We start from the raw sequence: 21,062 nt of genomic DNA on the forward strand, positions 1-21,062 counted from the left end.
CCATCCATTTTAGAGAGGAAAGAGGGAAATATTTGGGCAATGGTCATGTCACTCATGTAGTGTTTAATTTCAAAGGCATTATTAAATGAAAAATACTTAATTGCATAAATCTAAAGGCATGAAAATTAAAATATCAACCTTACATTGGTCTAGATAGAATTAAGTTCAATATCAATAAACATAATAATAAAAAATATATGTGTAAAAGAGATTAAAGTATTTAATTGTTTTTTAATACACATTGTTCCAAATTTTTTGTCAAGAAAGAATTTGTTACATGTATCTATTCGTGTAGTCTGCACACATCAAGATTCATAATGTATAGCAATGTACTTGTTTAATGTCTCGCTTATTAGGTTAATTAAGGTGAAATTTGGACTCTCATCACAAAATTCAACAGCTTTAAATTATGGATAAAGATTTCCATACATCACCCTAATTCAATGTTAGAATCAGAGGGATTATGCATAAAACATCATCCTAATTCAGTGTTAGAATCAGAGGGATTATGCGTAAAACATTAAACGAGTATTTATTCCAATAGTCCAATATTTGGTATTATACTTACCAAAATTTGAAACTATCACATGTGAGGGTGAATGTGATTAAAGTAAATGATAGAGAGAGATGTGTTTGAGTGTGTGGGATGTGTTGAGAGTTAGATGAAACATGATATTTATTGGAGTATGGCGTAAATGTGGATTCTTGTTTGTAAGAGTTGTTATAGCCTTTGAAGATAATTTCTGACTTATAGATAATAATCGATAACTTGTACATAATGTTAGAGATAAATGATAGCTTATAGATAAAAACTAGTAAATAATTATATATATTCCACATAGAGATTCAAATATTAATAAGTTAGAGATAACCTTCTAGCTAAGGAATCGACTGTCAAGGGTTGAGTGTCCATGTTCCTGTTACAGAACTCGTGGAGGGTTGACACGTGTCTCAAAGAATACCATATAGGATGTCACACTTATTTTGTGGATCCTGAATAATACAAATATAAAAATTTTTTGGTAATCAACCTAAGCCACGATGCATCGTGGATACATCCTGACTAATAGGAAATTATATTAAATAAACAAAGATTGTTTCCAACTTAATTTTGAAATGTAGTCTTTTCTCCCGGGATTCTCTATTAACAATAAATATCATAAGAGATGTAGTTTCATATTCGCCCCTCCCACTTAAAAAAAATTAAATATAAGTTTTTAAAATAGTATAAATAACAATATTATTTTATTTATTTAGAATGCGAATAATCACACACCTAATAAAAAAAATTGATATACCGTCCGCATCAACTATATAGAAATCACTTTAATATATCTTTGAAAAATATTATTAAAAAAATTAGCAATCTTATTATATAGATCATTTATAATTATATGGTAGTATGAAAATTCTTTAACTCAAAATGCATTTCAATTAAATTCTTAAAAAATATTATCCTAATTATTAATAGATTTTAAAATAAATTATTAATAATTAAAAATAATCTTGTATCATAATTTAAATAATCTAAATTGTAGTTTACATATTAAAAAAATATTGATTAAAAAAATTAATTATAGAAAAATAAAAATTTATCCTAAATAATGAAAATAGTAAAATAATAGTGAAATGTAATTTTCTGAGTATATTAACAATTACTACAAGAAATAAAAAAAAAATAGTATAATGATGACTTGAAAGTAAAAGTAATATGTTGGTGAGGGGTGGCGGCAAAGGTGCTTAAATATGGTTCGAAATTTATTTGGCCGAGATGAAATTGAGAACTGTGAAGAAGAGCATTAGCATTTAGCTGCACGACGTCGTTCTGCGGTGGTGGCCGAGTATCAAAGAAAGCGTTTCGCATGGTCCCAATAGGTTCGCATTTCTTTTTCACTTCAAAGCCCAATTGATGTTGTTGTACTCGATCAGGCAGAATGTATTTGCGAAAACTGAGGAAATAAATCCTCAAAATCTATTCTGCTGGTGAAATCGTCTTTGAAGCAGTTGCGAAGCTTGCTGAGGTAAAATTAGAGTTATATGCAGGTTGAAAGTATTTCTCATTCTTTTTCCTAATGGTTTAGTTTGTTGTTTTGACTTTTCAGGGGATCAATGGTGCTGATCTTCGTAATGTTTTCACTGAAGCTGGTTTGTTCGCCATTCGGGCACAACGTGATTATGTGATTGATGGAGATTTCGTGAAGGTAATGTGTTCCCAATTTGATAACGGAATTTTTGGGGGGAAGGGCATGCACTTATTATAAATTCTTAATTGCCTTGGCCTTTTGTGTTTCTGATCCTTCTGGCTGTGCGCAAATTGAATGAAACAAAGAAACTGGAATCAAGCGCCCATTATAATGTAAATTTCAGGATATAAAATCAAATTGTTGTTAGCACTTGGCACAGATGTTTGTCTGGTTGCAACACAAAGGACTACTGCACCCTTCATTGTTTGACTTCTTCTAGCCAGTTTTCAAATGCTTTGCAGGTTAATGCATTTCTGATATCACATTCATTACATTTTCTTTTCCTTTTTAAATTTGTAAGACAAAAGAAGGACATCACCGTTCATCGTATAAAAAAGTTGTACCGCAAGTTCAATTTCTCGCTACCCAATATGCTTTTGGTGAATGGAAGAAAGTTTAGATTTAATTGGAAGATGTACTTTACCGTTTGCGATGAATGAAATACTACCATCCTTCACTTCTGATGTCTGCTCAGATTGTTACGTAATTGTCTAGCTCAAGTTTTGTCCAGTGAAAAAATAAATCATCAATTAAAAAGAATATACGTCTGACTTAAGGTGGAAACAATGTTCATAACAATTCGTTTGAAAATTTGAAGGATTAAAGTCAATTAGATGATGGCTCAACACTCACGGAAAAAAATTGCAGGTAGAATAAATTCGAGGTACCGTACTTTGTCTACTAATCTTATACTTTTCTAATAATATTAATTTGTCCATAACTCAATTATAAAACTGGATTATTTTGGCCTTCAGCACTTACTTTATATTAATTCGATCAATCTATCTTAAAACAGGTTGGCAGCATCATTAACTTATACGAAACGATCATATTACAATAACATGGAATTCTAACTCCTTTGATAAATTTGAAAATGAGTGGAAGACGTGACTTCCTTAAATTTTGAAAAACTTCTGGTTAGAGTTTTCAAATTTATTTATAGAGTTTATTTTGAATTTGGAACTTGTTACAAGGTGTTGAAGAGTTCGTGACCAACCAATAGAGAAAGAGGTTAATTTCTGCAGGAACTTATTCAAGATTCTGAGTACATGGTTTTCAACTTAAATGCCAGAAAATGGTACGGTAATACATGTCCTTAGGAACATCTGAATCAAGACCATTTGCAGAGAAGATTATTTGCACTGAAGATTAATTCAAGCTATCACTTCCACTGCAATGAATCTAGAGCTTGTTGATGAATCTGTTTGTCACCAGCAGCCACAACATTAAAACCTGCCACATGCAAATAAGACAAAGCTTCAAAGGAGCGATATTCGATAAGTGACCAAAACTTTTGGGTCTCATTTTATTCAAGGTGGCAAGAAGACCAAGAAAGCAATTAAGAATGAAATTCAAACTAGGGCTAAGGAGAGATACATACTTGTGGCGATTGAAAGTGGAGAAGCTTCCCAAAACAGTTTATCTCCTTTCCAATCAGTTATGACACCTCCAGCGCCTTCAATAACAGGAATCAATGCAAGAAAATCGTATGGCTGAAATACAATATTTAACAAACAAATATTGTTTTAATCATCTTGGGGTACGTTTTGCTCTACACTGGGCAAAAGTTTCTAAAGTTAAACATGCAACCAAAGGTGAGAGTGCAGCATACCTTCAGACCAGACTCAACAACAAGATCCACAAAACCAGAAGACAAAAGTGCATATGCATAGCAGTCGCAGCCATACAATGGAATTTTAACCTGTAAAGGTGCAAAAAGGAATAACTGTAAATATAGATATACATATTTTTGGGAACAGAAAAATTTTCATTTTGGCAATAATGTAGCATTGATAGAGACATAACTAAGCAGAAGACAAAGTGCAGTGTGACATTTTGGATTCATATTCTCTGATACTTCAGTAGTTCAGAAGGGTTGACATTGTAATGGTCAAAAAGGTGTTGTAAATAATATGTAATTATGCATAGATTTTAGGATCAAATTGACCAGGAGAGGTGAATTCAGTAATACAATAATAGATTTCGAGCGCCAGAAAATAATATTCCAAAGCTTTAGTGTGTTCTCCGTTACTTGTATGGATAAGGCCTATGTTATAAAGTATATAACTTCGATCATAGGGATTAATTTTCAGTCGCATAGCCTCATAATAATTCTGTAAAGCTTCCTTATAATTTCCTTCATATTGAGCTGACATAGGGATTAATTTTCAGTCGCATAGCCTCATAATAATTCTGTAAAGCTTCCTTATAATTTCCTTCAGATTGAGCTGACATCCGTTACGGTCTTATTTGGTTCAAAGAATCTCAGCTCCAGAACCGTACTTGAGATGAAAATCTCGCACGGCTCCTCCCTTATGTGTAATGATAAAAATATATAGAATAAAAAAAGATTGCAGTATTCTTATTATCAACTGAACAGGTTCACAACACAAGTGGATTCATGTGCACCAACCCTGTGTTTTTTGAAATTGTGATCAATGCTTGCATTAATACAAACTAAACAGTATTAAAATTGGGAAAAAGCACACCTCAAACTAATATTCTGACGGTATATTTTATCCTTTTATGATATTATGTGGAGTCCCTTTATGTTAAAAATGCAATAAAAATGTTAACAGACCTTGCTTCTAACACGAATGAATGCCTCTTCTGCATCTCCACTGAACAGATGTGGGCTTGTGGTGTACCTATACAGGGAAAAAATTAAATTAGATTTGATAACAGTTAGACTTGTAAACCTATGCTAGCCATGTCAAAAGCTGCAGATGCCAGATAATGAAAATAAATGTCAACTACTCTCCTTCCAGAACAACCCTATTCCACTCAAGAAACAATGCATAATAAAATTTGCTAAGGAAAAAGAAGAAATGTATACAGGTATGCTTGAGAAAGGTCCGCACAAGTGCGTGTAGATATTTCTTGTCCGTTCAGTGAGGTTCTCTTTCCTGCTATCCCGATCCACCTTTCTCTTAACACAGGTTGATCAATTATGCCAAGGATCTATTGAAAAGGAAACCAAACTCAACAACATAAAGTTTACGACTTGACTGAAAATGATGACAAGATCAATTTCAATTTGTAGTTTATGTTGACAACATCCTCACTTTGTCCCCAGTCTAACTATGTTGTTAAAAATACCAAGTATTACTTACAAATTGGAAAGTGTATCAGTTAATAGAAAGAATGCAATCAATTGATGTTGACATTTTCCATTTTTTTCTTTTCATTTGTTTTCATATTGTAATGCATAAAGAAAAAAAGACTCGGACTTGTTTAAAATATTAAAGAAATCAAGATGATTGAATATTCCGTTTTCTTCATTCTTTAGTAAGACGGTTGCAATAATTAGTGATGGAGTTCAAGGAAAATCTAGTGTGACCGGGTCCAACTCCATATAAGCATTCAAGAGATGAGACATACTTACTGGTGTGCCATTTTGTAGAAGAGCAACGAGAGTACCAAATACAGGTTTCCCTGAATTGGATACAAAACAAGCGGAGTCAAAGTGAAATTTGGGAACTCTTGAGTCAACAATAATATAACAATGAAAGAAAATTACCAGTAATAAAGCTCTTAGTCCCATCTATGGGATCTAATACCCAAACATAATCAGCATTCTTTTCTTCACACCTCCACCCATTTTCCTCTCCGTAACTGCAATTTAGTGAAAATCCAGTGTTGAGCTTCAGTCTACAGAATCTACCATCCTGTTGCAAGTTTTATGGAGTATGCCATGGGTTCTGCTGCTGATCACCCATGTACATAAGCACTAGGGAAACAGCAGCATTATACACTTCTTGCTTGTTTAGTTGTTTTAGTTGTAAATTAAATAACATAAATTTCAATGCAAAATAATCAATCTAAAGGCTAGAATTCTGGAGCACAGACAAATTCAAGTTTTCTAATAGTAAATCCCTTATTTCATTAGGTTCAAGAGGCATAACAAGGAAGGGAAATTGTCTAGTATGATTGAAACCATAAAATAAAATAAAATCTCCAATTACTCGGCAACAAGAAGATTATAGGACTAAATAATTACATGGCATGAGAAGGGAAATTGTCTAGTATGATTGAAACCATAGCCTCCTCAGCAGATTGATCTGCAATGGTTACTGGACCTGCAATGCAACATTAAGTAAAAGCACAGAAATAAAAAAAAAATGAAAAGGAAGTGGAGAATGAAGTTACTGAGATCATGTTTGTGAATAACGTCGAAGTTTTTTCTGAAGTATTTGCGGATAACTTCTCCGGCAGCATCGGCGACTTTGTTACCGACCTCGGCGAAGCGATTGAGTTCAAGAGGCGTGCTGTGAGGCGCCATGGCTCTGAGACGAAAGGTAGTATTGGGAATTGGGGAGTGAGAGAGAAAATGGCACTGTGAGAACATTGCAATTGCCACTCTCAATCTCTTTGCTTCGTGGCTTCAATGGCAGCTGATACTAAACACACAAAAAACAAATGAGGAGTTTTCCACTTTTCCATTCGTGCCCTTTTCGCTGTTTCTCACTTTCTCTGCTCTTGCCATTTTAATAATCAGAACGACGCCGTTTCAAATATATAAACAATTTTTTAAAAGTTATTTTTTCCCTCTTTTTATAACCTGCAATGTTATTAATTTGTTGGAGATTATTAAAATGACAGAAGTTTTAAAACGAAACAAAACTCCCAAAAGCCAAAATGATATGTGATTTGAAAATCAATCAGGAAAACATACAAATTTATTGGAAATTAAACTTCTAGTTTAAATAGCTAATTATCCGTCACATATAATTTGTTTTCTACCATGTATGTACCAACTAACTACTATCTCCTGAAAAGACTGAAATTATATGAAGTCTTAACTTCTTAGAATAGGATTGGAGTTTGGGAGGGTACAATATAGGTTTTAAAAGTGTTGTTAGATGACAAGGAGAGGAAAGAGAGGTCTCTTTCTTTGATTTATTTCAAGAGAAGGAGAGAAAACATCACATTTGTTCGTAAAGTGAGGGAAGAGAAAAATGTAAATAATATATTATTATTTTTTTATATAAATAGCAATAAAGAAGGTAGCACATAAAATAAAACTGAACTCCTTACTGGAAGAGAGACCTCTAAATAAGAGGGAAGCAATTTTAACCCTATTTTCTGCTTCAAAAAATTTTAACAAACTAGCTAGGTAAAAATTAAATAAATAAAAAAAAAAACATTTTCCTTCTCCTTCCCACTTTCTTCTAACCAAACAGGGGAAATGAATCAGAGAGAGAGAAAGGAATGGAGCAAATCGCAGAGACATCAAACTGCGATGCTTAAAATTTGTTTCAGTCTGCAGGTAAATAAAAGTGAACTCCAATCCCATTGAATTTGAAGTATGAAAAAAAGTGAGCATGTCCAAATTTATATGGATACGTATGCAGAGATACGGATCGAGTAAAACAAAAAGGCAGTTTCCACACCATTATTCATGTTACTATTGTGTTGAAATGAAACCCCGTGAAACGATGTATTTATTAAGCAACTGGGAAATTGCCAGATTTATAGACGATTATATGATGACAATGACAATACAGCGCATGAAAACACGCAGCTTATATATACTAGCTGAACTTGATATTATAAAGAAGCGTTATTATTATAAAATAAAAGCAGAAGTCACACTGATGCGATCGAGGCCGAGATATTAATCGAAGGTGCATACAAAGAGAAGATGGAACACATCCATATACATGATTCAAAAGAATCAAGATAGTGACATAATCAGATATATATTCTGAACATAATATAAAGAGCATAATTGCACAAGATACTCAGCCCATGACATATATAGTACTTTATGTTACATATATAAGACAGACAGGCGCAAACATATGGTAATGTAACGCAGGTTTTCAGTGGGTGTGGTGGCCAGGCAATTTTTCTTTGATCCTCTCCATTATGCCCTTCTTCTCATGCTGATCAGCAGGGTGGTTAGTGGCGGTGGTTGGAGCAGTTGTTGTGTGTGCATGCTCCTTATTATTATTCCCTCCTCCTACCCCTGGTAGTTTCTCTTTTATTTTATCCTTCACTCCCTTCTTCCTCCTCCCACCTTGCCCATCATCCTCAGACTATAAAACATTTATCCAAAACTGTGTATGTAAGTAATATCATGTGATGAAATATTCAAAAGACGTAAGGGCTAAATAGAATGAATTTTGATCTAAATGGAAGTTTGAACAAGCTATAAAACATGTGTAAATTAATGAAAAAGAAAGAGAGAATACCGAGCTAGAGCTTGAACTGGAGGAACGACGAAGCTCTCTAGCCTCCCTGCCACTCCTTGGTTGGGTTGCCAAAAGATCTGCAACGGTGGTTGCACTTGCACCACCACCGTAAGCACCGGTACCATAGGACCCAAACCCAGAACCTGCTGTGCCGGTAGCGGTGGTAGCGACACCAGTGAGTTGGACGGGATTACCGCGCTCGTCAGTTAAGATAACCGGATTACCGTATTGATCGGTGAGTGGGACAGGGTTGCCATGCTGGTCTCGTAGTTGTGCTTCAGCCATTTCCTTCAACTCTTGAATAGTATCTGCTGCTGAGTGCTGAGTACTTAGTTATATATATAGCTCAGTCTGGGTAATTAGTTCCTTCCTCTCAATGGCGGTGGAGACATGCATGTAATTCGGCGGCAACACGTGACAGGAGAACACACAGACACCTCACACCCGTTTGCCACCTAACAGGACACGTGTCTCTTTGTTTGTAGTGTCACACTCATGCTGTAATCTAATCTTACATCCTCTTTACTCACCTTGTCCGATACTCCCCCTACTTGGAATTTGGAAACGTCTAGATGATGCTAAATATACGCAAATTTCATCACTGCTAAAATCGTAAAAAAACAATCATCATTTTTTTTGCTAATTTATGTAAATATCTTTTTTTAAGACTTAATTTTTCATCTATATGCTTTTTCATTTCCAAAATTATTAATATCATTTATTAAATTAAAATATCTTATTTCAAAATTATTTCCATTACATTACTCTTTAAGATGTATAAGCTTGCAACTCTTCAAGGTATATTTACCAATACTAAAATACAATAAAATCATTTATTGATAAAGTTTGAAAAATGCTATTGATAGCTAAATTAAAAAATATTTTTTATATTCCTAATACAATTTTCATAATCATTTTTTTCTCATTCTCAATATATAAAGTATTTAAGAATCAAGTAAAATAAGAACATATTCAAAACATAACTTTTTATTTTATCAACCAAAATCTCAAATTGTCTTGTATATGACATAATATCATTAAAATCATTAACTTGAACTAATTTAGAAGTCATATCTACAAGTTCAATGGTTGGCAATGTAAAAATTCTTAGACAGATAGTATATTAAATTTAAGCTCTGAATAACATTATATTAAACTTCTATATAAACAGATAAATGAAAGGAAAAAAAAAACTTCCCTAAATGGACAAAAAAAAAGAAATACAGAAAGTACTGCCTAATAATTTTGAGGACAACATAAGTTTAGTGATGTTAATTAAAAACACAAATAAATGAAAGGGACACAACTCTATAATCTATAGTCGCAATTAACATTTCTCATTTTATGACTACATGATTCAACATACAATCAAGAAGCAACATAACTCCTTCGATTTCTTTTTAATTAAAGCAACATAAATGAAAGCACACAACACACTAATGAAGATGCATATAATTCAATTTGCTACCGACAAAAACATTAATTTGACCGGTTGCTTTGCTGAAACCGTTGTTTCATTAAAGGCAACACATCAGAATAATGTATGTAATTCAATCTGCTAACTACAAAAACACTGGTTTGATAATAGGCTATCCTGAAACTGCTATGTCATTAAAAGCAACCAGAGTCGATCGAAATAATTGGTATTGCCTATCAATCTGTGAAAACCATTGCCTAACTTCAGAAACTCCGAAGGGCTAATGGTTTGCATTGCGTAAAAGAACCATGGACAACAGAACATCATTTGGATATAAGAATCATATCCATGAAATAAACAAATCAACCTGTACAATGCAGATAGAACCTTGGTCTCAAACACTATATTTTACGTCTGTATGTTCATCTTATACTTCTGTATGTCTTCTTTACAGAGTAACTTCAACCTCTTATCCAGTTGAAATCGCAGATTAGTGTATACAGAAGCTCTGAAATCATGAATTGCATCTTGTCCTTTTCACAAACCAATTGAGGATGCACAGAAGATCAACAGTGGAACCTGCGATAAAGAAAGTGAAAAAAGTGTTTAGTACAGAAGAATTATTAAAGATTTCTGGCGTGCTAAGACTTCAGCTTGGGCATAAATGTTGGAAGTTCAATTTCTGTTGCACACGACTAAACCTGAAAGAACCTTGAAGTACAATAACTTGCCAACTATAGAATGGAAAACCAATAAAACCTTATCATTGCAATACATGGCATAAGCTAAATTCAAAGATGCTAATGGTAAACATATGCATGCAATAAAATGAAGATGGTGCCACTGACCTCCGAATAACCAAGAAGCAGATTATTCCTTGCTAGATTTTGCCCAAAAGAAACCCTTCTTTCTTGTAGGGTGATTATCTAACACGGATCTGGAACCCTTTGATCCAAAGGAAAAATGTCGCCTCAGAAAAGGTTTCCCAAAGGAGCTTCTCCCACTGGAACTGGAATCTATCCTAGGACCTTTACCTTTAAGCCCTCTCCCTTTAAAGTGATCAAACACAACAGAATCATCGTCAATATCACTGTCCACAACCCGATTCTTTGATTTATTGTTTCTAGCCTTCAAATCCATTTCAGCTTTCAGAGCTTTTTCAGACAACTTTATAGTTTGTTTCTCACCAAAAGTGCAAACTGGGCAAGCTGGATCATACTTATTGATATCAGGTGTCATAATCTCCAAACATTCAGCATGACAGACGTGTCCACAGACAAGGACAGCAACTACAGAAAGGTCATTACTTGCAATTATCTTTTGCATGCTCCAAGAAGACTTCTCTGCTAAAAGCTTTGAGCAAATACCACATGATTGCAAATCAACTTGTGAAGCTGAAAACCAACTACTGGGTCTAGCTAATCTTTCTCGGTTAAAACCATAGGACTCACTATCAAATGACCATCTTTCTCTCTGGGGTGTTCCCATCAGCTCAGAAAAGCCAGGTATAGACCAACCATCTGAAGATCCACCATGGGAGTGCATACCCACTTCATTGCTCCATGAAGAAAACACAGGCCTTTCGTCAGACAAAGAGAAGCTGCTGGGTGACTTAACTGCTGGGATACGGCTATCATAAGCTTGCTGTGATAGCTGGTGTCCTGGGGAATGGCAGGGCCACCTCAAAGGGGTCGAACTTGATGGAGGTATGTGACATTGAGATGATAAAGGAGATGCTGATAATGAAGTTGAAGGCAGTGATGGTTTTGTGGGAGATGGGCAAGATACTATTGATGATTCTGCCAACCCATTCACCTAGAAAGTGATTCATCATTAGGGAGTGTCAAGGAAATCACATACCAACTATACTCACACACACATTCACTAATCACTATTATATTTATAACCTCACCTGTTCGATGTTCACATCCGTAGAAACAGTCCTTGAAAAAGATTGGTCTGCAATTATCACAAATAACCATGCAAGAAACTATCAAAGGAACAATTAACAGAATAATAGTAAACCACTGGATTAGTTAAATTTAAAGTGTTGTAATCCATATTTTAAAAGGCTGCAAAGCAGGTAATACAAAACCACCTTATCTATACTTATTGTTTTAGTTGCCTGAGCTATATTTCCAGGTTCTCTAAGAGGAAGTATTAATAAAAATTCACCAATCTAAATAACCAAAATAGAAACTTGAATATTCTGTATTAAGAGCTAAGTTGACTAAGCCAAGTGTTAAGAATTCTACCCTGATTTCTCCTTAGTAACCAAAATGCATGACAGAGGAACCTTTCTTAACTTGTTTGGTATAACCCCCAGAAGAAACAGAAACAACTTTTTTATAAGAAAATAGATAACTTTCAAGATTTGATGATGTAAGGATGGTCTCCAGTGTTTCCTGAACCAAGGAGATTGAATAGCCAGCTTGATTTTATAGGGAGCACAAGCATCGATACTGTAAGCAATTATTTTCAATATTTTGGTAACTTCCCGTTAAACTAAGCAAGTTTGATTCATCAATAATCTTGATGGAAAATGGTTGAAATGCATCCATTATTTTCATGTTTCAGTCTACCTTCTTTTTTTTCTACAAACTATCACCAACACCAAAAAAAAAAAAAGAATCATCACACGTAAATCTAAGATTGTCTTAAAATCTGGTTTCTTAATCTCACTATCTGGAAGTCTGTAACTAAATCATTCTCAAAAATTGTTTCCCATTCCTTTTTTGTTTATTTTGTGTGTGGTTTTAACTTTAACTGAAAATTTTGAATTCCTAACAGTTCATTTATCTTTGATTGATGGTGCCATCATATTTAAAATAACCATATAATTCCTCTAGGCCTGCTAGTGCAACAATGTGAAAAATAAACCAAAACCAGTTGATAGTTCAGCTGTTCCTGCTCTTACTTTGTGATGTTAGTTTCTCTCCTCCACAGGCATAATAACTTTGAGCATTTACAGAACTATCATTTTTAGTAACCAGACTTGATGCTAATTTTCAATTTTTACTCATGTCTGATAGCTTTTGATGCAGAAAAATATGTGAGAAGACATCATGTCTCAAAATTTAATGTAGCACCGTGTACTAATTTCATATCTTTCACACATCATAGTGATTATAGTGTAGAATGAACTATGAATAATGAACACAAAAGCCAGTTCTAGAAAGTCCAACCCAAGTAGGTCCATGTTTAAAGTCAGAAAGCTGAATTCCCAAGAGTTACCTGAAGTTGAATTTCTCCTGTGTGCAGCAGTTACTTCTGAAATTGGTGGTTTTTGGCATCTTTTCTGTTGATAATTCTGCAGTGGACTTCCATCCTCTGACACATATGCTGATTCATTTTTATTCTCTGATCCATCATTCCTGCTAATACCATCTGAAAACCAATTTATAGAAGTATCTTCACCAGCTACACGCCCCCGATGATCCCACCGAAAGCTCCATGTTGGAGAACATCGAGCATTCCGATGCAAATTGTCACTGGTTGATCCACTTTGTATAGTTTTGTCTCTGGCAGCAACACAACAAGCAGCACCCATTGTGAAGTAGTAGCAACAGTTCTTAGCTTCTTAAACCAACATAACCACCAATTGCATCAGCAAATACAAACCAACATCATTCACTCGGGAACACATCCCTTTGCCTGGAACAGTAACCAAAAAAGGCACACCATCAATTGCAACGATCAATAACATAACAGTCAAAAGCATGTTACTCACTGTCACTCAACCAGTAATCTAGCTGAAGCTAAACAAAATTCCAAAAAACAAATCAAAGCACCCCACAAAAAAAATGAACACGGCCAAAATTAAGTTAGAGAATTGAAAAAGGGGCAAGTACAATCGGTCTTTTCTAATTTTAAGGGGACACTAAAGTGACCCACTTAAAGACAGAAAACAAACTTCGCAATCGATCTAAAACAATAGAATATCGATAGTGACGAACACACAAGAAATTCAAAACAGTAGAATCTGCAGGAAGAGGGGAAAAACTTGTATATGACGAGAAAAAAAAACGATATTTTACCCTCATCACGGATATCGTACCAACCTCACATCACTGGCGAGACAATTAAAACAAAATAAAATTCCCCAAAAATAATTGAAAAGGGAGTCGGAGATGATCCAATAAATCTGTTAGTCTTCAAAATCAAATTGAAATCAAGGAAACCTCCAGAGTTTGAACAGTAACAATAGCAGTAACTAATATTCTAGTAATTGAGGAGGGAAAGGAAAAAAAAACTAGTGATTTTGAAATTGGGTGCATAAACATGATTTTCGGTACATAATATTAATACAGTGATAGCAAATTGGAAACATCTTATGACTATGACGCCGAAGCACGCGTACCTTTTGACGAAATCAAGTGCCACAGAGAGAGAGAACGGAAAGAGGAGGAGCGTTTCAGACGGTTTCTTTTACGCCGGTTTGAGGACCCCTCCTTCTTCTTTCAGTAGCGACGGTACGCACTTGTATAAACATTCTTTAAACTTTTTAATAGTCAGCTTATGCGTAAATTCGTTTATTAGTTAAGTCACTTGTTGAAAGTTTGAATATTATTTTTCTTTATGTCGTTTTGCATATTATTTTAAACTCTGATGCAAGAGCCAAAATCAAAAGCTTCCTACTTTCCCGGCCCCTCCTTTCGGTCTGGTACTGTGGCTTCCTACTCTAAGCAATCTCCTCAAAGTCTTTTTTTTTTTTGTTTCTTAATTAGTCCTAAATTCTATTTCAATTTTTCAATCATGGGACTTTATTAAATTGACAAAGAAAATCAGTTTACTAAATTTCAAGCTTAGTTTACTTGCTTTCACAGTTTAGGTGAAGCTTAATCATGTCAATTAATTTTATTCTTTTTACTGGAATGGTTCTAAAAAATATGATAACTATCGTGCATATATTTATGACAGTATAATAAACATTAATTTGCAAAGAGATAAGACCATGACTAAATATAAATGAAGAGAGGTAGGACAAAATAGGATGAAAATTACATTTAAAAGTGTATTGACTAAGATAATCTTATTTATGTATTGAGATCCAAAATGATAAGGGTATTAAAGTAAATTATATTTTAAAATATTTTCCTTTTCTCTGTGAACCAAACAAGAAAATATTTACTCCCTTTTTCTTCCATTAAAATTTATTTCCTCTCCTCCCATCCTTTAAACCAAACAGTGCATAAAGATAATCAAATAAGTTTTCTAAGATATATTAATTATTGATAATGATGATAAGATGTTATATTATAACATGGTTAAAAGAATATGTAAAGCGTTTGGTTACATTTATACATATATTTGCAACAATTTTCTCAAAATAAAGATATAAAAAACTATATGGTTTAATTTTTAATTATTCAAATCAATACTCTTGCCTTTGCCCTTTTTGAATTTAGCCATTTTATTTTGTAATAAAAAGTATACAATAACTTGCATGTAATCATTTTCAATATATACTAAATATTCTCACATTTTTTTAATCTATCATTCTAAAATTGTCTAAACCATTGAGATAAAAAAAATATGGTAAGAAAAAGAAATTTCTAACAGAGACTTATAATATACTTACCCAAAAATAAAAGTCTCTCAATGCCAATTTATTCGTCACTTACGATCGAAAGCTTATATTTTATCAATACCAGCTTAATTCCACGCTCGTTTACATGCTTTTTACACTCTTAACACGGTTGATTACTTTACAAACTTTAGTATTATAAATTGTAATTCAAAAGAAATTGCAAATTAAAAATTAATTGTAAATTAATACAAAATATAAAGAGAAAATGGTATATGTCCTAATAATATAAAATATTTTCATGTTACTATATGATAAATTATTTAACTTTTATAATAATTATTTTAAAAATTAGGTTGGCAATAATTTCTAAATAGTTGTCGATATAATTTTTTGGATAAATAGTCACTTTTGTCCCTCAATGTGTAATTCGCTCACAAATGCGAAATGCGTCTTGAAAGATGAAAATATAAAATTTAGTCCCTGAAAATGTAAAAAGTGTGATAAATATATTCAGCTCCTAACTTTCGTTAGTTAATAAAATAACATATGTGGCACAAAGGAACAAATTTGTCACTGAAATGATGGCCAGCGTAGATTGTCAGCATAGGGACATATTTGTCATAATATTTTTTTGACTTTTCGTCTTTTCACTTCGCTGATAAATGTGTTCCTGAAAGATGAAAATGCAAAATTTAGTCTCCAAAAGTATAAAAAATGTGTCAAATATATCCAGACGTTAATAATGAAGTGTATAGGAGAGAAGCTAGGGAAAAAATAATTAAAAAACAGTAAAATACAGCTTAAGATTTAAACTCTTATACTTTGATTACCTATTTATTTATCTATCTATCAAATTGTTAATTAGTTTTTAATTAATCAATATAACTACTTATTTTCCAAAATAAAATAAATTTCTTTAGTTTTATGATATAAAAAAAAATTGAGTTACCATTTAAAAAAATGAAAGCCTTTTATTTCTTGAAATTTTTTGTTTCTTCAATTAAGTATTTATCTTTATTACGTATTCTGTCATAGTATGTCAAATGAAATGCAAGGTCGCTACAACCTCTAAATTAGTGAGAGATATAACTCTACATCCCAAAGGCAAAGAATAGACCTTTGTATTAGGTTTTTTTTGTTTTGTTTTGAAGTTAACATTTGTATTAGTTTGAACATTATTATATTTTTTATTTAAATTTATTTGGATTCTTTATTTGTTAGTAACTATTTTTATTTCATTTATATTATGTATAATAAGTGTTGTCTCAAGTGAAAACACATAAGGTTTATTCAAGGATTTCTTTCATATTTGAGGTGTGTGTGTGTATATATATATATATATATATATTATTGATTAAGGAAAAAGACTTATAATTCCACTTTACCTTTATCTAGTTTAAATTTTGTGAGACTTTTTAAAAAAATAGTTGATTAAATTTTTTTAAAAATAAATAAATTTGGTCCGACAATCAGTTGTGTTTTCTCTACTTAAAACTCTCTAACAAATTATTTTCAATCTAAATATGAGGATACTTAAGTTAGAATTGAGACATGGAATAATTTTAAAGATTAAAAGTGAAAAATTTAGTAGAATTTTGATAAAATTATAAGATATAAGATAGTTTTTTTTTTAACAACAAAGATTAAGATTTGACAAGGAAATCAATATAATAAAAATATATATATTAAAAGAGAATTTTAAAAAATATATTGCATAGATACTAAACGAGTAGGAACAGTAAATTACATATACATAATAATAATAATAATAATAATAATCTATTATTAACGTCTGGATATATTTGTCGCATTTTTTATATTTTCGGGGACTAAATTTTGCATTTTCATCTTTTAGGGACGCATTTATCAGCGGAATGAGAAGACGAAAAGTCAAAAAAATATTATGACAAATATGCCCCTATGTTGGCAATCCACGTTGACAATCATTTTATTGACAAATTTGTCCATCTGTGTCATGTAGGTTATTTTATTAACGTGACGGATGAAAATTAACGGTCAAATATATTTGTCATACTTTTTACACTTTTATGGACTAAATTTTGTATTTTCATCTTTCAGAGACGTATTTGTCAGTGAATTACACGTTAAGAGACAAAAGTGATTATTTATCCAATTTTTTTTTACAATAGAAATTTAACCTAAATTATGTGTTTATGGTAAAAATAAAAGTATGGAAGTTTTAGTGGGGCAAAAGGTTAACAGCCGGTATTGTCTTGTGCTGTACTCGGAGTAGGCTGTACGCATTCCATTCTTTTCACATTAGACAAAAGGTATCATCATGAAGCTAATATTTCGTGAAGAGATTCTTAACAAAAGTTTTTATTCTCTAGGAAAATTCCTTTCTTCTTATTTTTGGATTCTCTTTAATCGTTTTCAAATAAATAATATCATATTTCAGTGTATTAAACAGCTACCAGACACAACCTAAAAAATGTCGATGTGATAATTAGATCATTATGCTACGTGTTTCTCATTCTTTTCCTATTTCGTTTCCTTTTATTTTCACCTTTTGAAACTTGCTATTCTAAAATTAAATTTAAAAGAGAAAAAGAAAAAGTCAATGAGAAACCGTGAGGTGAGCTAAATATAAATTTGCTTATATTTACAAGTAGGTGGGTTTTGTTGGATGGTTCCATATCAAATAAGATACCAACCATTTTAGAAGTAGCTAATTTTGATTATAAATGGATAATAATAGAGATCAAGCTGAATTAAGAAAAAAGAATGCTCGGAATCAATAAAACCACTAATCACAGGACTGCAACTTTCCTTAAGTCAAAAAAGAAATCAATTATTCATTATTATCAAGTGTGACAAATCATATATATAGCAGCTAGATTTCAACTTACTTTATTATTTAAAAATATTTTTGCCTGACTCACTTTTATTTATTTATTTGAGTGAAGTAGAATATAATACTTTCCTATTTTATATAAGAAAATAGTCTTGCCTTGAAGATTACAATTTTGATCTATCGATCCGTAAAGATTCAATAAGGAGATCATCCAGTATTTCTCTTCAATTCTAAAAACTGATATTATGTTTGTTATGGTTTGGTCATTTATGAAGGTTTGTTATGATTTAATTTTTTTTATTATACACACGAGTAGTGAAATATAATACACATATATTCAATATATTTTTATATTATTAGACTGACCAATAATAAAATATCACATCATTAAAAATATGAAACAAAAAGAAAAAATTGATTTAATTATCTTAAACTTCTGTACCAATAAAAGTCACTTAAACAAATACTTTGAAAATAATATTTGTTTATAGTTTGAATCTATGTTATTTTTAATTGTTGATTAATCATTCGACATTATTTTCGAAAAATTAAATTTTTAAAGAAGAAAATTCTTCAAATTTGCTTTGTAAAGACAAGGACAGAGGACTTTTAAAACTAAGTTCCTCTTGATTCTTAAACAGTAGCTTGACAATGAAAAATCACCAATTCAGTCTGAAAGTGTGGTTAAGTTGTCTTAGCATCAATATTGGTTGGTTTTTACTTAATACAATTTTATATAATGTTCGACAGAGTGATAATTAAGATTTAATGGTTTAGAGTTTATACACACTTTGTATGAGTATTATGCATTTATGCTTACGATGTATAATTTTTTATATTATTATATTTTTCTAATACATTTATTTATAAGAAATGCTAATCACATTTTCTTTAATATTTTTTTATAATTGACTGAAATTTAATAGAAATTACCGATTTATTGAGTTACATTTTTATTTAAATATTTTTTTTCTGATTTAGAAGTGAAATCTATTAAATTTTCAATAAATTTCAATCAATCATAAAAAAAAATATTAAAAAGTGTGTCACTAATATTTTTCTTTATTTACTATTTTTAAAATTTTAATTTTACAAAAATAATGAATTTTGATCATATATATAATCATCATGTGATTTTTTAAAATCATTTTTTATCTTTCAATCAATCATTTCCTGTTTTGTATGTTGAACACACTCAAAGACCAAAGTATATAGAAAAATTATACTTTTACAGCAAATTAAAATATATTTTTAAAGAAAAATAAGTATAAAATACGATGGTAATAAAGACAATGAAACTTATAAAAGAGTTATCTATAATTATTATAAAAAGAATAATCACATCTAGTGTCATCTTTTTTCTAGACATTTTAACTCTTAACTATTATTAATTATTATAATGTTTTGTTTTAACTTTTAATAATAATTACCTTTCAAAATAAGTTACACCCAATTATATATATAAATAACTTTTAAATTCAGGGATGAAATGTCTTTTTTGGACTAATATAAATAAAGGTAGAAGAGCAGGCTAAGTTTCTTGGGACGTATGAGACCCATGATATGCGCAACTAATTAATTAGTATGTAATATGTTTTGCGTTTACTTTCATAAAACTTTGGTGAGAATTGACGTATTGATGTTTCTTATTTATATAGCAGGGAACAATACATTCCTCTATTTGTATTTCCAAATTCATGGCTTGAAATAAAGTAAAAGAAGAATAAGGGTAGCCTCCACAGTCGATGTGGTGGGGGTATACACATAACATAACACAAAGGAACAATAAGGATAAGGGTAGTCCTTTGTTGACTTACATTGTTTCGCTGCTATATATTAATTGTTGTATTAATTGGGCCTTATGCGTATAGCTTGTCAGGAGATACCGTTTTCTCATCATCTTTTTCATTTCAATCCAAGTTTCCACCAAAGGTTTCTCATTTTTATCTCTTTCCCTTTGCAATTTGTTCCACCACACAAGAGCATAATGTGAGAATTTTGAAACTACTAGCTTCAATTTTTGGACCTCCTCACAGGTGTTACATGAGAAGATATGCTCTATCTTGAGCTCTCACTTCAAATATGCCTTTGGATCACTTTTGCTTTTAAAGGGAGGAATGTTGAGCTTGGCCTTGGACCACCATCATTTCCTCCTCTCCTTTCGTCCTCATGACATTCACGATTCTCTAATCACTCAATTCTTTTATATAACTTCTCGTTATTCTCTCTCAATAGTCTTTGCATTTGAGCATTGAGAGCATCCAACAAGAATCTTTGTGTCACATCCAATTGATATGAAATTCTGATACCAATGACAGATGTCGTACCGGATGTCACGACATCACGCTTCAGAACATGCAGATTATATTTGACTGTATGAACAAATTAAACAAGTAAATAACACAAGAGAATTGTTAACCCAGTTCGGTGCAACGTCACCTACATCTGGGGGCTACCAAGCCAGGGAGGAAATCCACTAAAATAGTGTTAGTTCGAAGATCTAACAGCCACTGTTTACAACCTTCTCACCTAACCACTACCCGTGCAACCTCTACCTAAGAGCCACTCTTAGATATGAGAACCCCTCTCACTCCCTCTCAATCACTCTCCCGTGTTTACAATTAAATCAAATACACACCAGAGATTGCTCTCTGAACAATAGAGATCAACTCTACACACTCAGGTCCAACACTTGATGTTAGGGTAACATCAAGGTGGCTCACAAAAGACTCAAGTCCCAAAACTCACAAAATAACTCTTCAATCTCGGACTTGGTACAAAACTCGTGCAGCCTTCATGTTTATATAGCAGTGTGCGTATCTGGGCTGCAACAACTTGCGCTGGATGAGATCTATCATTT

At 32.1% G+C, this 21,062-nt stretch overlaps 3 protein-coding genes and 1 long non-coding RNA gene across 5 annotated transcripts; 1 reads left to right on the plus strand and 3 right to left on the minus strand.

Annotated features, from left to right (window-relative positions):
- Positions 1 to 1,556: 1,556 nt before the first annotated feature.
- On the plus strand, positions 1,557 to 3,342 carry LOC106798361 (uncharacterized). The gene is made up of 2 exons (XR_001387750.3): positions 1,557 to 2,021; positions 2,103 to 3,342. It is a non-coding gene; the product is annotated as an uncharacterized lncRNA (long non-coding RNA).
- Positions 3,244 to 7,882, minus strand: LOC100527811 (bifunctional phosphatase IMPL2, chloroplastic). Of its 2 annotated transcripts, XM_003522836.5 has the most exons (9): positions 6,393 to 7,882; positions 6,244 to 6,322; positions 5,764 to 5,858; positions 5,629 to 5,678; positions 5,080 to 5,204; positions 4,825 to 4,891; positions 3,856 to 3,945; positions 3,625 to 3,736; positions 3,244 to 3,476 (listed from the first exon to the last, which is right to left on the minus strand). In XM_003522836.5, the coding sequence occupies exons 1-9, from the start codon at positions 6,589 to 6,591 to the stop codon at positions 3,406 to 3,408; spliced, it is 888 nt and encodes a 295-aa protein (XP_003522884.1). In that variant the 5' UTR covers positions 6,592 to 7,882; the 3' UTR covers positions 3,244 to 3,405. The 2 variants fall into 2 exon arrangements, with proteins under 2 accessions (XP_003522884.1, XP_040870667.1); XM_041014733.1 differs by lacking the exon at positions 3,244 to 3,476 and having other exon boundaries at positions 3,625 to 3,699.
- On the minus strand, positions 7,856 to 8,740 carry PM12 (dehydrin). The gene is made up of 2 exons (NM_001250385.1): positions 8,441 to 8,740; positions 7,856 to 8,284 (listed from the first exon to the last, which is right to left on the minus strand). The coding sequence occupies exons 1-2, from the start codon at positions 8,723 to 8,725 to the stop codon at positions 8,069 to 8,071; spliced, it is 501 nt and encodes a 166-aa protein (NP_001237314.1). The 5' UTR covers positions 8,726 to 8,740; the 3' UTR covers positions 7,856 to 8,068.
- Positions 8,741 to 9,936: 1,196 nt separating this feature from the next.
- LOC100778123 (uncharacterized) lies at positions 9,937 to 14,375 on the minus strand. The gene is made up of 5 exons (XM_003522840.5): positions 14,218 to 14,375; positions 13,092 to 13,511; positions 11,770 to 11,816; positions 10,706 to 11,672; positions 9,937 to 10,436 (listed from the first exon to the last, which is right to left on the minus strand). Exons 2-4 carry the CDS (start codon positions 13,405 to 13,407, stop codon positions 10,728 to 10,730), a joined length of 1,308 nt encoding a protein of 435 aa, XP_003522888.1. The 5' UTR covers positions 13,408 to 13,511; positions 14,218 to 14,375; the 3' UTR covers positions 9,937 to 10,436; positions 10,706 to 10,727.
- Positions 14,376 to 21,062: the final 6,687 nt, after the last annotated feature.

Source organism: Glycine max, chromosome 4 (genome assembly GCF_000004515.6).
Source record: "Glycine max cultivar Williams 82 chromosome 4, Glycine_max_v4.0, whole genome shotgun sequence".
Lineage (NCBI taxonomy): Eukaryota > Viridiplantae > Streptophyta > Magnoliopsida > Fabales > Fabaceae > Glycine > Glycine max.

Excerpts from the sequence above, each read along its gene's own strand:
- LOC100527811 (XM_003522836.5), bottom strand. The coding sequence starts at position 6,591 with ATGTTCTCACAGTGCCATTTTCTCTCTCACTCCCCAATTCCCAATACT. Across the intron at positions 5,205-5,628 it reads TTCTACAAAATGGCACACCA|ATCCTTGGCATAATTGATCA; the intron begins GTAAGTATGTCT and ends CCTTTTCAATAG. Across the intron at positions 3,946-4,824 it reads TCATTCGTGTTAGAAGCAAG|GTTAAAATTCCATTGTATGG; the intron begins GTCTGTTAACAT and ends GCACCTTTACAG.
- LOC100778123 (XM_003522840.5), bottom strand. The coding sequence starts at position 13,407 with ATGGGTGCTGCTTGTTGTGTTGCTGCCAGAGACAAAACTATACAAAGT. Across the intron at positions 11,817-13,091 it reads CAGGAGAAATTCAACTTCAG|ACCAATCTTTTTCAAGGACT; the intron begins GTAACTCTTGGG and ends TGATAATTGCAG. Across the intron at positions 11,673-11,769 it reads CGGATGTGAACATCGAACAG|GTGAATGGGTTGGCAGAATC; the intron begins GTGAGGTTATAA and ends ATCACTTTCTAG.
- PM12 (NM_001250385.1), bottom strand. The coding sequence starts at position 8,725 with ATGGCTGAAGCACAACTACGAGACCAGCATGGCAACCCTGTCCCACTC. Across the intron at positions 8,285-8,440 it reads CCAGTTCAAGCTCTAGCTCG|TCTGAGGATGATGGGCAAGG; the intron begins GTATTCTCTCTT and ends AATGTTTTATAG.